The following is an 18,002-nucleotide window of genomic DNA, read 5'->3' on the forward strand; positions in this document are numbered from 1 at the left end:
ACGATTATGCAATGAATAGCTTAGCTTGATTACCAGTACACATGGTAGTTACTCATCATGATTGGCCGAGAAACAGCAAATGTGCACAGTTCATTAATTGAATAATCTTCTTGGGAAAAATAAAATTTATTCTCATTGTACTTGCGCCAGTCAATTTAGTATTAGGAAAGAAAAATTAGAGGAATGCTCTACATCTCCGTGAGCGCTACTGGAGAGGAATCGTTGCTTAGTTGAAAAGGTAATTTATGTGAAGCCACCTTGGTAAGTGAGTTAATACTTATTGTGAATGAAGTAGGCGTTCTCCCGGACCAGCTGCCGTCCACTGACCAGCAGCAGCATGATCGAGTTCGATTCTGCAAATAGTCACTAACATCACAAAATGTTAATTAAAATCTTTGGGTCTGTATGTATATTTCAATGATTCGTCGAATATTGACTGGTGTGTGGAGTATCTTCAACCCTCTGAAATTTTTATTCGTACTTTTGGGTAAGATTCAAATTGTTGTTTGAACAAGAATATTGCATTTTGTTTTCCTTAGGGCCCTCTTAACGCATAAGCGGTGCTGTCCCATGCGCTTAAGCCTGATTTGAGGCCTAAGCGAAAGTGAAGAAATCGGCCTTTAATAAGAAAGAGGCGTTCAAAAATACTTCACAAGGGCCCTATGAATCCACGCCACGGCGTTGTATCTTTGATAAAGTTATACTGATCTGATTCGTAGGGTAACGGTACCAATAGTGGAGGTATTAGTAGATGCACAAAAGAAAATATTTCTTTTAAAAATCGATAACTATTGAAAATTGACAGCTTTAATATCTTAGCCAATAGATAAACTAATAAAGTTGCTAACAAAAATGAGATTAATGTCATTTAACATCAACAACTACCAAATATTGCTTGCACCACTATGGGTACACTGTTCTTTTAGTGGCGGTAAAACATAATTTTGGTTCCCATAGTGATGCTATCCATGGATTTCTTATGGGACCAGCCACTATTAGTACAGTTGCACCACTATACTGCCGCTAACCGCAAGTCGAGCACATCTGTATATGGGGCTCCATATACAGATGTGCTCGACTTGCGGTTAGCGGCAGTATAGGTGCAAGGAGTCGATTTAATTAAGGAAAATCATTGTTTTCAATAGTTTTTCGAGCGAAATCTTAGATTAAGTTGTATTTAACAGGATGTTCAAAGCACAACGCTTCAACTGAAACCATCGTAAACGGTGTATTTACGATAAATCTCATTAAAACCCCACTACCTCCACTATTGGTGCTACCTCCACTAAGGGTACGGTTACCCTATCTGATTACATTTTCACTAGAAAGCGTTAACGTTGACATAAGCAGTTAGTGGAAGAGAAGAATGCAGCATGGGTGAGATTGCTGCAACGCCGCACGAGGGCGAACGAGGCACTAATAAACGGGCGCGGAACAGACAAAACTGGATTTTCCGGAAAAAGCGCCAACAGGAAGATCGAGGCCATTGATAGACGAAGAAACTGTACCGCGCTAATAACACACGAAAGTTCTATGAGAAGTTGAACCGTTCACGTAAGGGTCACGTGCCACAGTCTGATATATGTAAGGATATAAACGGGGACCTTCTTACGAACGAGCGTGAGGTGATCCAAAGGTGACGGCAGCACTACGAAGAACACCTGAATGGCGTTGTGGTGGACGAAGATGGCGGTATGGTGATGAACCTGGGAGAACGCGAGTAGGACATAATATCCAAGGATATCCAAGGAATCCAGGAGGAGATTGGCCGACTGAAGAAAAACAAAGCCCCTGGGGTTGACCAACTACCAGGAGAGCTATTTAAATGCGGTGGTGAGGCACTGGCTAGAGCGCTGGCACTGGGTTATTACCAGAGGAGGAAGGAGGAAGGAGGAGAAAGTTTTGCCGCAGGAGTGGATGGAAGGTGTCGTGTGTCCCATCTATAAAAAGGGCGATAAGCTGGATTGTAGCAACTGCCGCGCAATCACATTGCTGAACGCCGCCTACAAGGTACTCTCCCAAATTTTATGCCGTCGACTAGCACCAATTGCAAGGGAGTTCGTGGGCCAGTATCAGGTGGGTTTTATGGGCGAACGCTCCACCACGCACCAGGTGTTCACCATTCGCCAAGTACTGCAGAAATGCCGCAAATACAACGTGCCCACGCATCATCTATTCATCATACGAACACGGATTTCCGGATAAACTGACACGGTTGATCAAAATAACGATAGATCGGGTGATGTGCGTAGTTCGAGTTCCAGGGGCATTCTCGAGTCCCTTCGAAACGCGCAGAGGGTTACGACAAGGTGATGGTCTTTCGTGGCACATTACTTTGAGAAGATGGAGGAAGCCTACATCAGACTGAAGAGGGAAGCTAAGCGGAATGGACTAGTCATCAACACGTCCAAAGTGTGCGGACGGCCATGATGTGAAAGATTGTCTATCTGACTACGAAAGATGTGTCAACTGTACTAAAGTCAACAAGCAACGGACTTCACGCCGAGATCCTGGACGTGTGTCACTTAAAGTCTGTCCGTCGTACCGAACACGTCTTCAGAACAACAGGCTGCGGATTGTTTATACTGCGTAGCAATTATTTGATGATTCGACAAATGCCACAACTGCCAACAAATCTGATGATTCCGAGCTGTGCCATTCATCGCTGGATTCTACTGTTTTGTCAGGTAATACAATGAATTGTATATGCTCAGCCGAAGCAATAAACGAAACTGCATCCCGTCTCAGTGATCCTTCCGTGTTACAGATGTTAGTAATCAACCAGCTGCTGACACACCTATTGAACTCGACCAGTCATCGTTGGATTACATTGTTTTACCAGGTAAATCACAGAATGGTATATGCTCTGCCGAAGCTTGACTAGACATTACTGCACCTCGCCTCAGTGAATGTTTCGTGTTCCAGAAATATCCAAACAACCCGCTTCTGATTCACAACGCAAGTGATACTACTTCCGAGATGTACAATTCTTCGCTGGACTACGCTGTGTTCATCGTGTTCAACGTTCTCTAGATCCAGCTCAGTATTACTTGACGGTATGTCACTACTCAGCATGAAACAGATGAACTCCGTGAACAGTAGATGTCGTACATTAGACCTTGTATTCGTTAACGATTTAGGATCTTTGGCATGTGAAGTCGTTGAAGCAGTTGAACCATTAATAAAACCAGATGTATTCCACCCTGCATTAGCCGTTACTCTCAAGTGTTCAGTGCCTGTTTCCTTCGTGGATCTAGCCCAGAGCAATCCGTTGAATTTTCGGAAAACTGAGCTTACGTCTTTGAACTATTCACTTCAGCTGATTGATTGGTCACCATTACACATGGCATCTGATGTTGATAGAGCAGCAGGATTCCTTGGGGACAAACTCAATCAGGTTTTCCAAAAGCACGTTCCTGTCCAACGACAACCATTGACTCCACCGTGGTTTAATCAGCTCCTACGCGATCTGAAACGTGGTCGAGCTAGAACGCTTCGAATATACAAAAGCAACAAGAGTGATGAACTTTGTAATATCTTAAAAATCACTCTAATAAAGCTTAAAAAAAAAAACAAAAGCAACAAGAATCCCTCTACTAAACGAGATTTTATTCAAGCTAGTAACACTCACAAGAACTACAATCGGCGCTTTACTCACTGCATATACAGAAAACGGAAACAGATCTAGAACGCAATCCTAAACTGTTCTGGGCGTATGCTAACAGTAAGCGGAAATAATCTGGATTTATCTGCCGTATGTTTCTACACGACGACAGCCAGCGCCAGCTCACCAAAAGAACTGAACAACTTGTTTGCAAATAATTTCTCAAAAGTATTCTGCAACGAAACAGCTTCAAATCAGCAAATTGATGATGTGCTTCTCAGTGTGCCGCAGAATGTACTGGATATGCATAACATTACCTTTCCAATGACCAAGTACGAATAGGTATTGAAAAGATGAAATCTTCATGGCAACCTGGGCCTGGCGGAATCCCTTCGATGATTTTCAAAAAATGCATTGATACTCTTTGTGGACCACTTGCGTTAATATGCAATAAATCTATGATGCAGTCAAAGTTCCCTGACCACTGGAAGAAAAGTATGATGTTTCTTGTATTTAAAAAGGGAATAAACAGGACATCGCAAATTACCGTGGAATAACATCGCTGTGTGCTGAGTGCAAGCTGATAGAAATACTAGTTAGGAATCTTTTTTTCAACGAGGCAAAGAACTACATTTCGGTTGACCAGCATGGGTTCTACATCAACCAGTCTGACTGAATTCACATCGTTCTGCATCAAAAAATATGGACCGAGGTTTCCAAGTTGATGAAGTTTATAAGGATCTGAAAACTGCCTTCGAGCGTTAATTAATCTCTCAAAACGCAAATCAACTCAAAGCAAATGCGGCATCTATCGGTCCCGTCCATGTATATAAAAACTTCAATTTTTTCCCATACAAATCCCCACACATACACAAACGTCTTCGCGCCACCCCCGAATCACCTCCGCCCGCAACTCTGCCACAAACCCCCAAATTAACAAAAAAAACAGACACACAGGAGCCGCAGCCCCAGAACACTCCCGTATTACCCGAATAACCCTACTCCACATAAGATACAGATAGGTATACAAAATTAGAGAAAAGATTAATTTATTAGTAAATTAAGACATATAAAAATGATAAACTTATCTTAATGGTTCTCAAACACGTAATAAAGTTAAAAAAAAAAAAATCTCAAACACTTCGACCTCCAAGTATTAGCATCACTAAGGTTTTTTTTACCATTTGTAATAATGTTTTTTTTTCCACCAGAAACACTCGATTCACTAACGCGCATTTCAATTCTTATTCATATACATTCTAGTTATCTTTCAATTATTTATATTACAAGAATCTTTTTTTTGATTAATTATAAAAATCCGAAAAAGTGACGGAAGCATGATAGAGGAAACATAATCGCGTCAACTCCCAAGCGCGGCACACTTCGATCTCATAGTGGTACATGTGCATTTTGTACCCTTAAACTTGAAATTTGTCAAGAAAATCCGCATTATTTCTCATTACACCTCTAGGCACATCAGTTATAACACGGTGGTACAGTTAAATTGCAAATTTGAATTTTATGTTCGAAGTTTTTTTGGAAAAATGCGTCTCCTGTAAAATTTACTTAATGTAACATGTAGCACTTTCGGTAACACCGGCCGCTACCAAACACCACTCAAATTATTTTGCCCAAAATATATTGTTAGATGCCCGAACCGTTCACACTGGGTAACATATGGTTCAATATCCAACCCCAAAAATAACTATCTGCAATCTTAATGGATATTCTGAAAGAGGCTACCATGTCATCATATTCCCATCCCAAACCACCGTGCTTAAGCACTCTATTTCACGTCAGTTCGTCAACTCCGCTCAACAGTCACATCCGGACCCACAGCGTGACACTTGGTGGTCGAGCTTTAAATTAGAAATAAGTTAATTAAGGCCGTGGTTGAGGCCCTCGGATAATTATATTCACGTTGGTTTGTGTGTGCTCTACCCTCGAACAGGTTTGGTGGTCTCCGTGTCCGAGCCGTGAGTGCCCAGAGGAGGAGGAAATCGACATAGTCGTGGACCAGTGCCTGGATCACTGTCTGTTGCTGGAGCAGAATCCGAAAATTGAAGTCGTTCCTCCGCCAACGTTCGCCCCCATTCTGCCGCCCTCGGATGTCGGGGAGCAGGATGACCTGGAGCTGTTCATCAACAAAAAGATCAACAGGAAGAATAAAACATTCGATGTACTTAGTAGCGTTAGTTCGAGCACCACAGAGACGTACATAGATAGTGAGATTGGTTTATCTTGGAAAGTCGTTTTTCTTAACTTGAATTGACCAGTTGCGTTGTTTGTTTCTTGCAGAGCAAATACTTAACATGGAACCGGACTCGGAGGAAAGCGAGGAAAGCTGGGTGATAGCCGGCAGCGGGGATTCGGCATTCTTTGTGCTCGACATGCATCCAGATCTGGGCGAACCGATTGAGCAGCTTGGCATGGAAATTGAGCACGACGATAATGAAACGGTGACTGATTTCAAAACACGCTTTGGCGAGAAGCTGCTTTGGAAGCAAGGGGTGAATGTGACGGCATTAGAGGAGGAAGATCTCCGTTGCGGCGGTTTGGTGCTCAACTCCAACATGTCGATGAACAGCAATCTGCGCTTGAGTGAACTGGCAGCCGATTGTATGGTACAGCGATGTAATTTTAGGAAAAATGGACCGGAAATTTGCCCCCCGGATTACAAGGAGAGCGATGACAAAGTTTTCTGGATTTACTTCGGATTGCGATTCCTTGCGACAACGATGCTGTCGGCCGGTGTCACGATAATGGATCCAATTGCACTAACCATGATTGAGAAATATGGCGGAGACTTTGGCCGGGAGCGGCTGTTTTCGAGCATAGGAATGGCAATTTTCTCGCCAATCACTGGCATTATGATTGATTTCTTCTCGCGGGATTTGGGCTACACGGATTACTCGGCTGCCTTCTATACGTACGATGTGTTGCTGGTTGTTTCGTCGATATCGGTGTTTTTGATGCCACTGGGCGAGAAGCTTCCGGCCGACAACGTGTTTAAGGATTTGTGGAATTTGCTTAAGCTGAAGCACGTTATCATATTTATTTGGTTCCTGTTTTTGTTGGGCAACTTCTGGGGATTCATCGAAAGTTTTCTGTTCCTGTATCTCAAGGAATTGGGTGCACCCAACTATCTGCTGGGTGAGTAGGAAGGAATTAATTTGTTTGTAATATTGGTATAATATATCATCTTTTGACATTGTTTTTCAGGCATCACAATCACAGTGGGAACTGTGAGCAGTATCCCGTTCTTGTACGGAGCTGGTAAAATCACCAAATATGTCGGGCATGTGAACCTTATTGTGATTGCTTTCATTGCTCACGCTTGTCGACTGGTTGGATATTCGTTGATCGAGTGAGTAACCTATTGAAAAGCAGCATTCCTACGTAACATTTTTGATGTGGGGTAACGATAGGAATACTTTAATTGGGCCTTCCTTAGCCATGCGATAAAGTAATAAGAAAGCTTATTGAAGATGAGATGGGGGCGGAATCACCCCAAATGCGTCGCGTGTACCACAAACCTAAATCAAATCTCAGAATTCTTAATGAAATCTTGGTATATACAGATTCTGCAAGGTTTTAATACAAACATGTATGCATTTCATTCTGATACTGTATTACCTGATACATAATATGAAAATTTCATTAGAATGATTGTACTGAAACCTTCCCGATTTATATATGCCAGAAAAGTAGGGAATGGCCATCGAGCTTTCCAATGGCCAAACGGGTCAAACGATAAAAATGCCAAAAAGACCTTTGGTCGAAATGCCGTTTGACCGAAACCATATGACCCGAAACGTCGTTTGGCCGAACAATAATAAATGATGATATGGAAATGCTAATATCATCTTCCAAACTTAGACGTACGTACGTATTCATGACAGAATTAGAGGCGAAAGTATAGAATTGATAGTTCCGTTAGGTTACGGCAGGTATGAGGAATGTTTTTTTTTTATACAAGTCGATTTGAAACCGAGTGATGGCAATATTTGTGATGGTATATATCGCACGACCTTCCTTCTGCCAAACTCCCGTATGAAGGGGTAGGGAAGAATATCAGTGTGGAAGCTGATATATCTCCATAGCCAGTCGAAAAACATTCTTCATGCCTGCTTTATCCTATTAGGATAAGTCTGTGACCTGTTTACAACTAAGTGTTCCCTATTAGCATTTGAAGGAACCGTTCTAATTGAGGCTTTTCTATGCCTGCCATTGTATACATGTATTTTGTGTATCTTTTGTAGTAAACACAATGAATATACTATACCCAGGGCGTCGAAAATGTTTCCGTCACGAAAACACTCTAGACTGGACCCAAACATGCTAGTAGCAATCAATTAACTAATCCGTTTATAGTACACTTTTTATGTTTTTGTTTTTTTAGGAAGATTTTATAGGGGAACGGTTCGGCACTTCATCCCATAGCTCCTATTTCCATCCCATCCAAAACAAAGCAATGAAAAGGAATATGATTTGTTTCTTATTTTTGTGATTTTTTCACCAGTGAGCACACGTGTTAGCAGAAAGAAGCGACGAGATTGGTGCTGTATTTCTTCATTTTGCGATGAGATGAATATATGTTCAGTGAGATGAAAAACGGAACAGTTCCCCTATTTCATTTATTTCCTCAATTGAGTTTCATTCTTTTAATGAAGCTGGATGGAAACAATAATGTATGTACCATCTTTGCTAGTGTTTTCATGTAAAAGTTAGTTTGCTTCACGTTTTGGGTTCATTCATTTTTTCATTTATTTAGTCTACATCTAAACAGATAATACTGAATCAACAATTTGATGCCACAATACACGGTTCGAGGCCGCATCTCTCCATCCTCGGATACGCCCCACGCTCGCCAAGTCGTTTTGCACCTGGTCTGCCCATCTCGCTCGCTGCGCTCCACGCCGTCTCGTACCTGCCGGATCGGAAGCGAACACCATCTTTGCAGGGTTGCTGTCCGGCATTCTTGCAACATGTCCTGCCCATCGTACCCTTCCGGCTTTAGCTACCTTCTGGATACTGGGTTCGCCGTAGAGTTGGGCGAGCTCATGGTTCATTCTTCGCCGCCACACACCGTCTTCTTGCACACCGCCAAAGATGGTCCTAAGCACCCGTCTCTCGAATATTCGGGTGCTTGCAAGTCCTCCTAGAGCATTGTCCATGTTTCATGTCCATAGAGGACAACCGGTCTTATAAGCGTCTTGTACATGACACATTTGGTGCGGTGGCGAATCTTTTTCGACCGCAGTTGATGATGCGCCTTCGTATTTCACGACTAACGTTGTTGTCAGCCGTTAGCAAGGATACTAGGTAGATGAATTCCTCGACCACCTCGAAGGTATCCCCGTCTATCGTAACACTGCTTCCCAGGCGGGCCCTGTCGCGCTCGGTTCCGCCCACAAGCATGTACTTTGTCTTTGACGCATTCACCACCAGTCCAACTTTTGTTGCTTCACGTTTCAGGCGGGTGTACAGTTCTGCCACCTTTGCAAATGTTCGGCCGTTAATGTCCATATCATCTGAAAAGCAAATAAATTGACTGGGCCTGTTAAAAATTGTACCCGGCTGTTACACCCGGCTCTCCTCATGACACCTTCTAGCGCAATGTTGAACAACAGGCACGAAAGTCCATCACCTTGTCTTAGTCCCCGGCGCGGGTCGAACGAACTGGAGTGTTCGCCCGAAATCTTCACACAGTTTTGCACACCATCCACCGTTGTTGCTTTGATCAGTCTGGTAAGCTTCCCAGGGAAGCTGTTCTCGTCCATAATTTTCCATAGCTCTACGCGGTCTATACTGTCATATGCCGCCTTGAAATCAACGAACAGTTGAAGGCTTGGGACCTGGCATTCACGGTATTTTTGAAGGATTTGCCGTATAGTAAGTGGTCCGTTGTCGAACGGCCGGCTTGATAACTTCCCACGAACTCGTTTACTAATGGTGACAGACGACGGAAGATGATCTGGGATATCACTTTGTAGGCGGTATTAAGGATGGTGATCGCTCGAAAGCTCTCACACTCCAGTTTGTCGCCTTTCTTGTAGATGGGGCATATAACCCCTTTCTTCCACTCCTCCGGTAACTGTTCGGTTTCCCAGATTCTGACTATCAGTTTGTGGTCTTTAGCTGTTGAATGGCATCCTTAACTTCCCTCAAGGTGGGGGCTGGTTGGCTTCCATCGTCCGCTGAACTGACATAGTCATCTCCTCCGCTGCCTTGACTTTCACTGCCTGTACTCTCAGCGCCATTCAGATGTTTCTCGTAGGGCTGCTTCCACCTTTCGATCACCACACGTTCGTCCGTCAAGATGCTCCCATCCTTAGCCCGGCACATTTCGTTTCGCGGCACGAAGCCTTTGCGGGATGCGTTGAGCTTCTGATAGAACTTGCGTGTATCTTGAGAACGGCAGAGCTGTTCCATCTCCTCCCACTCCGCTTCTTCCAGGCGGCGTTTCTTCTCCTGAAAAAGGCGGGTTTGCTGTCTCCGCTTCCGTCTATAACGTTCCACGTTCTGCCGGGTACCTTGCTGCAGCGCACCGCCCGCGCTGCATCCTTCTCCTCCAGAATCTGTCTGCACTCTTCGTCGAACCAATCGTTCCGTCGACTTCGTCCCATATACCCGAAGTTGTTCTCCGCTGCTTTGACTGTATTCCAGCAGTCCTCAGAAGGGGCCCCATCGAGCTCACCCTTTTCCGGCAACGCTGCCTCGAGATGCTGCGCGTATGGCGACATCAGGTTGCTTCAGTCGCTCTAGGTCGTACCGCAGCGGTCTTCGGTTGATGATGGATTGTTTTGGGCGCAGTTTCACCATCACCAGATAGACGTTTTGGGTTATTTTCAACAATAAAACATAACACGCTTGCTTTTCACATACTAAAGGGCCACGCAGAATGGGTACTTTTGTGAACGTTTTGACTGTTTTCCCGTTTTGACGTACGCAAATGCAAATGCTGAAAGCACAACTTGTTTTCATCTACCAACTCCGATTCATCTTTTTTTGCTATACCGCGAATACGAAACGTGCAGGATAATCGTAAAGCATCGCGCTCGGCCCAAAGGGAGATTTTTATATATTCTGAATCCTCTTCCAAAAATACGTATTCTGCCAAAAAATACGAAAAAAAAATTTGTTCAGGAATGTATGATTTTTGTTTTCGTTTGTTTGAGAAACTACATATGTGCACGCACTTTGAAGAGTAATTATGGAGTACTGCTTACAGTTTTCGCACTGGAAGTGCCCCTGGGTGTTGAGTTTTGCCAAAACTATTGGTATGTATCTAAGAAATCGAAAGGTTCGGTGCCGATTTGTCCCAAAACAGTTTTTAGTTGTTTTCTCGAAATTGTGTAAAATGGACTTATGCAGTTTCTCAAACAAATGAATCAATTATTGTTCATTCATATGAATTATGAATAAACTTTTATTGAGTTTTTTTCATTGAAATGAAGTATAAACTAGAAATTAATGACTAATTCGGGGTACTGGCTCATTCGGGGTAGTGTCCCATTAGGGGTAATGGCATTCGGGGTAGTGACTCGTTCTGGGTTTTGACGTTCGGAGTAATGGCATTATGGGTAATGGAACTATGGGTAGTGTATGGTAGAGTCCTTTTTGCCCCGTGAGTGCATATTACTCTTCATAATACTTTCCGCTCCGCATATCTAACAACTCAACTATTTTACTCACAACTAGCGGATGGGAGATTTTGATACAGTTCTGCATATAATAAACAATTTTGAAAGATTTTAATACAACCATTGCATCGAAATCTTACCATTCTGTATTATTTTAATACAGTATCTGTATTAAAACCATGCAGAATTTATATGCCAAGGTTTTATGCAATAATTGTAAGATTTCTATTTTGGATGTTGATGCTCATTTCTGACTTCTTCTTTTCTCTGTGAAAAGTGATTAGTAAAAGTGAGACGCCTCACTTTTCGCATCTCATTTCTTACTATTTACCCCACATTTGTGACTTTCAGTTAAACGTTCAATTTGACAAAAAACTGTGGTTATACGGCTTTCGGATTGAAATATTATTAGGTCAAGTGGAATTCTGCCAAATGGGTTTCATCCGAATGATTTTCGGCCATTCAAATTCCAAAAAAAAAAAAAACGCGCAAATACTGATTTTGTAAAGTTTAAATACATAAAAACATTCAAATCTGTCATGCGATGGTTGGGTGTAGCAAAATTCCCGTAGAGTTCCGTAGAGCGTTGATACAGTGAAAGTAATGAAGTGAAAGTGGAATCCTTTTATTCCACGGAGCTGTGAACTTTGAGCAACACGCAAGCTCTGTGTAGGAGTTGGCCTTCAGCCGCTTCCGGTGCTTCAATTATCTGAACTCTTCAGTGTATTGAAATCTTCATGCACATTATGGAGGCCGTAAGTGCAGCCAACACCGATTGTATGCATTCATGTTCCGGCACCTACACCTTGAAACGAAAGCTTAATGCATTTAACAGCCACTCTTTTTCAGGAGAGACTGCTGTTGCTTTTCAGTAGAGGCCCGGCTTGATACACTGGCGGGTCAATAGGGCTCAAACAGTCGTCGAATTCAGCGTTACCAACAGACCAACAGAATTTTCGTAAATCTACAGAAGCTAAATAATTCAGGATAAAATTAATTCGATTCTTAATAACGGTGCAAGAATTTTCACCATCACAATTTCCAATCACCCTGAGTGAATGCGAAAACCAAATTAATTTAAACAATTCGGGACTAGGGACATATTTACATATTTGTGTATTCTAATTTATTCTAGGGCCCTAAGTGACGTCACTCGTTTTACATCGAGTTCTTCGAGCTCATTGATAAAAAAATGTTCAGATCTGACCTGGTGTTGATAGGTTCAGCGACGGCAGCTGTGATGATAGGCAGCGAAGGTTCCGTTTGCCAATGGCGGTGGCAATTCGGTAGATGGCGTTGTAGAAATGGGGGTAGCAGCCTATCGTTGCAGAATGTACTTCGACCAGCAAGCACCATACATCCAACCGATCGAGTGTCGCAGAAGTCCTTGGTGATCTCGCCCAATCCGCGAGTGGGTCATGGGCCTGGTTGGTGGTTCGTGGTATTTGCTCGGTGTGGCGTGGTGAGCACGTGGCACTGGCAAGTAGGCAACCGATAAAGCGAGTACAGCTGCCAGGAATTTGGGATAGAGGGTACTTTCTATTTTTGCCTCCAGAGGCGCGACCGTCACATGAGGTGTCCGTACGATGCTCGATGCTTTTCTTCGACTCCGTCGAGGAATGACAGGGTTTCCCAAGGCAGAAGGTTACAGGGCTATCCTAGACACGCTTTGTAGGAGTGGTTTGACGCAACGGAATTCGGCCGCCTCCAGACTGGCACCCACGTTGAACTGTGAGTCTTTTCACCTGTACAACGTAAACTCCCTGACTAATGAAGTTCTAGATCGCATAATCGGAAAAATCTTACCAGGATTTGGGTTTTTAACAAACGCTTCACCCTCAGGAATCTAGAAGTCCGTCTTCGATTTACACACTTAAATGTATTCACTGGACCCGGTAAACGAATTACCGATTTCTCAACAGCTGAGCTCTCAGTAGTCACCTCGGTAATCGATTTCAGTTACCGAGTTCTCGGTTCAGATTCACGATGGTGAATTGTCAAAAATTACCGAGCAGATCTGTAAAAAATACCGATTACTCGGTATGGAAATGCGGACGGATCTGTAAATGTATAGCAAACCTCAGTACTCCACACTACCGAACAGAATGTAATTTTTATTGTTTTTCTCACTAATAATGAAATAAAAAATCTTCTTCTTCTTCGTATTGGCATTACATCCCCACACTGGGACAGAGCCGCCTCGCAGCTTAGTGTTCATTAAGCACTTCCACAGTTATTAACTGCGAGGTTTCTAAGCCAGGTTACCATTTTGCATTCGTATATCATGAGGCTAGCACGATGATACTTTTATGCCCAGGGAAGTCGAGACAATTTCCAATCCGAAAATTGCCTAGACCGGCACCGGGAATCGAACCCAGCCACCCTCAGCATGGTCTTGCTTTGTAGCCGCGCGTCTTACCGCACAGCTAAGGAGGGCCCCAATAAAAAATACAGTTCATAAATACTAAGATCAAAATTTATGTAGTTTATTTCGAATAATTTTATTGTACTTCATGTTTGTACAAGAATAATTGCCGCAAAGCTTGTTTCACTCATATTTTCGCTGTTTCCGGTTCACAAGAAGCACTAGCGCTATGCCACAACCTCGACGACAGCGCTGATAGTTGTTATGCATTTTCCTGAAAATTCAAAAACTGGTTACAGATAGCAAATAAAACTATTATAAATGTAATCTTATTATACTTACATGCAGGCTAATGATTGAAAATTTCATATGCCAAAGCGTTTGCCCTAACAAGTCATTTGGCCTACATGACAGTTTGGCCGAATAAGCTATCTGGCTAAAAATCCGTTCGGGAGAAATAGTCGTTTGACAGAAAAGGCCAATTGGCTGAAAATGTCTTTTCTACCGAACGACTATTTCATCCAAAAAAGGACCATTTTGGCAAACGGTATTTTCGGTGAAATAACCTATTTAACCAAACGAATTTTTCGATCAAATCACCAGATCGGTCGAACGATACTTTCGGCTAAACGACATTTTCGGCCAGATGGGTTTTGGCCTTGTGGCCTCCGTCCATTCGTCCGTTCTCTTTGTTTGGCCGAAAGTTATTCGACAGAAAGCATATGTTCGAGTCAAACGTTTGTCCTAAACGGTTATTAGGTCGAAAATGATTTGGCCTAAAGTGTCATTTGACCTAAAGCGACATACAGCCGAAAGAAACATTTACCCAAAGTGGTACTTTGGCCAAAAATGTCGTTTAGTGGAAAGAGTATTTTGGCGGAAAGAGTGAATTGGCCCGAAAATGTCCTCTTTGCTAAACAATCTTTCGGTCAAACGGCATTTTCATCCAAATAACCTATTCGGCTAAACCAGCGGTTATCAACCTAGGGTACATGTACCCATGGGGGTAACTTTGCTAGCCCTAGGGGTTACCTCGACTCAAAATGCGTAATGGCGGATGTATTAAAATTCCAATAAAAACTTATTGAAACAGTTTTGATAAATGTGTAATTTAAGATTCCAAATCATTGTATTGTACATTATAGAGTAGAGTGGGGCAAGAGTACGCACTTAGTTTTCAATCGATCATGTGGCCCTTATGAAGCAAGCTTCTTCATATCAAATCAATGTCGAAGATTCATATACTCTTCCTTTATGCTACCCAGCGGAAAAAATATTGAAATTATTGATATTCGTTTTAGTAGAACCATTATTGTAAGACAAGTAAAAAACGCACTCTTACCCCACCGGTGGGGTAAGAGTACGCATTTATCTAATCATGTGCTTGAAGTCTATATTATCACAAATAAGAGTCAATATCATTTCATTGATATTTAATGAACATATAATAGGGAATGTTTAACGATTACGTAACTCATGAAGGGGGAGGGGGTCCTAGAAATGTGCACTTCCATATGAAAAACCATTGTTTTTTTATATACAAAAAACTACAGAGGTAAAAATGTATCAGGTTTCGCGTAGCGTAAACGAAGGAATTTACCTTAAAGAAAGTCCACCAATCACGTAACGTAAAATTTGGCTATTTTATCACCCCTCTCTCCTATCTTAAACTTTTTGTATAAACCCTCAAAAAATTATATGGATCGTCATACATCTCGTAACCCCTCCCAGCTAAGCGTTGCGTAATTTATGGATGTTTCTTTTGATTAAATGAAATAATCATTTAGATGAAATTGTGTTTTCATACTATGTTTAGGTGTACAACAAGTCCTGATACAATTTCATCATTTCGCTTCAGTGCTTTCCCTAGTAACATTTTGGTTTTATGATGGTTTTATAACACTTTTGTAGAATAAATTATGATCCTCAAGACCGCTATAAAACTTAAAATGTTACTTGGGTTGTTCGTCTTTTCTAATATCAAACTACTTCAACTTATCCTTAAAACTTGTGATAATTTTTGATTTCTGTCCCTTTTTTCTTAGTTGTGGATCTTTACGCTTTGGAAGTTGTCTTATTTCGGCCGGAGATACGGATTTGACATCAAAACTTGAAGATTCACATGCGTACTCTTGCCCCACCCGTTCCTGCGTACTTTTACCCCACAGTCCCAATATTTATTCAAGTAATGGTTTTGACTTCTTGGAAAACCAACCCTATTGGTGTTCTGCACCATAAAGTACTAGAGTGGGGCGTCATGTTCATTTTTCAAATCAATGGTTTTTTGAAGCCATTCTGGGTCCTGAACAACTGTGCAGAATTTGGGACCGATTGGTTGCTTCCTCGCTTTCCGCATCGCGTTTGAAGTTTGTATGGAAATTAGTATGGGAGAACGTATATTTTTGCATTTCTATTCCTAGAGGTTTCAGTTTATCGTAAAACAAGTAGCAAATTGCGTTAAAGTATAACCCAAAGGATGCCGAAAAACTTTGCTGAAGAAGGCACGTTGCTGGAACGTCCACGAAAAAAGTTATAACGTTTCGAACATTGAGTGTTCAAACCATATGCAAAAAATCGTTTATTCTGCCAGCACTGCCGTACTACGTAGACGAATAATTTAACTGAGTGTTTTTTTCAAAATAAATAAAATAATTGGGCTTTAGAGCTAATGGGAGCTATCCGGAATTATTTCACAAAGAAAAAAATCCGATAAGAAGGAAGATGGGTTTTGCCTTTCGATAACCATAGGTTGTCCGGTAGTGCTGGCAGAAACATTGATTTCTTGCATATGGTTTGAGCAATCAATTTTCAAAACGTAATAACATTTTTTGTAGACCTTCCAGCTACGTACCTTCTTCGGCAAAGTGTTTCGGGATCTTCCAAACTATATGCTAACATATTGAGTCACGTGATTGATGATAAATTGAGGCCGCTAAGTGCAAAAATGTAAAAAAGTACGTTTTCCCATACTAATCTCCATGTAAATTCAAAACGCGATGCGGCATGCGAGGTTGCAACCAATCGAGCCCATATTTTGCACAGTTGATTGGGGTCCCAAAACAATTCAGAAAAACCTTGATCTCACTTGATCGGACGAAGTTTGCGTTTTTCCATACAACTGCGCCCCACTCTAATAAAGTACTCTATATAATAGGTTATCGAAATGGTATAATGTTCACCTGATTGAACGTATATATGGTAATAAAATACTAGTTGCGGAAACACAATTATTTTTAGCAAAATGACCAAAAAAATAACTAACTCCATATCTCCCTTGTTGTTTATTCAAATCGTTCACAATTACACATGATAATAGATGGCCAGAATTCCTGTCAAACTGATGCAGTGCTGCTAGTTTATCTATTTTTATTACTTGAAAAAAATCGAAAACGTACTCTTACCCCACGCGCACTCTTGCCCCACTCTACTCTATGCGTGGAGATCAGTAAATCAAAACCTACTGAATCCGGCCCATTACAACCAGCATATAGTGTATGAAGGGCTGTGGAACAAAAGATCAAAAGGACAAAAAGTAGAATGACTAAAATCTAGAATCTAGAGGTTTGGAAGGCTCAGCAGCCTCCTTTCGAAAGCCTTCTTCTAACAGACTGAGGAAGCCTCCTTTCAAGAGACTGGGAAGCGTCCTTTCAAAAGACTAAGAAACCTCCGTTCCAGAGGCTTGGAAGCCTTTTAGAAAGATGCTGGGAAGCCTTTTTTCAAGAGGTTCGAAAGCCTCTTCTCAAAAGGCCCGCAAGCCTACTTTCAAGAGGCTGGGAAGCCCCATTTCAAGAGGCTGACAAGCTTCCTTTCAAGAGGCTCGGAGGCCTCCTTTCAAGAGGCTCGGAGGCCTCCTTTCAAGAGGCTCGGAGGCCTCCTTTCAAGAGGCTCGGAGGCCTCCTTTCAAGAGGCTCGGAGGCCTCCTTTCAAGAGGCTCAGGAGGCCTCCTTTCAAGAAGGCTCAGAAGCCTCCTTTCAAGAGGCTCAGAGCCTCCTTTCAAGAGGCTCAGAAGCCTCCTTTCAAGAGGCTCTCAGAGCCTCCTTTCAAGAGGTTCGGAAGTCTCCTTTCAAGAGGCTCAGAAGCCTCCTTTCAAGAGGCTCAGAAGCCTCCTTTCAAGAGGCTCAGAAGCCTCCTCTCAAGAGGCTCAGGCCTCCTTTCAAGAGGCTCAGAAGCCTCCTTTCAAGAGAGCTCAGAAGCCTCCTTTCAAGAGGCTCAGAAGCCTCCTTTCAAGAGCTCAGAGCCTCCTTTCAAGAGCTCAGAGCCTCCTTTCAAGAGGCTCTCAAGCCTCCTTTCAAGAGGCTCAGAAGCCTCCTTTCAAGAGGCTCAGAAGCCTCCTTTCAAGAGGCTCAGAAGCCTCCTTTCAAGAGGCTCAGAAGCCTCCTTTCAAGAG

The 18,002-nt window shown here is 42.4% G+C and overlaps 1 protein-coding gene across 9 annotated transcripts in view; it reads left to right on the forward strand.

Annotated features, from left to right (window-relative positions):
* The window catches only part of LOC134212097 (uncharacterized), a 152,728-nt gene that overhangs the window by 103,929 nt on the left and 30,797 nt on the right, over window positions 1-18,002 (forward strand). For all 9 annotated transcript variants that reach the window (XM_062689631.1, XM_062689633.1, XM_062689636.1 and 6 more), the window contains exons 5-7: window positions 5,556-5,829; window positions 5,903-6,757; window positions 6,827-6,971. In XM_062689631.1, coding sequence (XP_062545615.1) covers window positions 5,556-5,829; window positions 5,903-6,757; window positions 6,827-6,971 — 1,274 coding nt within the window. The remainder of the gene's footprint in view (window positions 1-5,555; window positions 5,830-5,902; window positions 6,758-6,826; window positions 6,972-18,002) is intronic.

This window comes from Armigeres subalbatus, chromosome 2 (genome assembly GCF_024139115.2).
Source record: "Armigeres subalbatus isolate Guangzhou_Male chromosome 2, GZ_Asu_2, whole genome shotgun sequence".
Lineage (NCBI taxonomy): Eukaryota > Metazoa > Arthropoda > Insecta > Diptera > Culicidae > Armigeres > Armigeres subalbatus.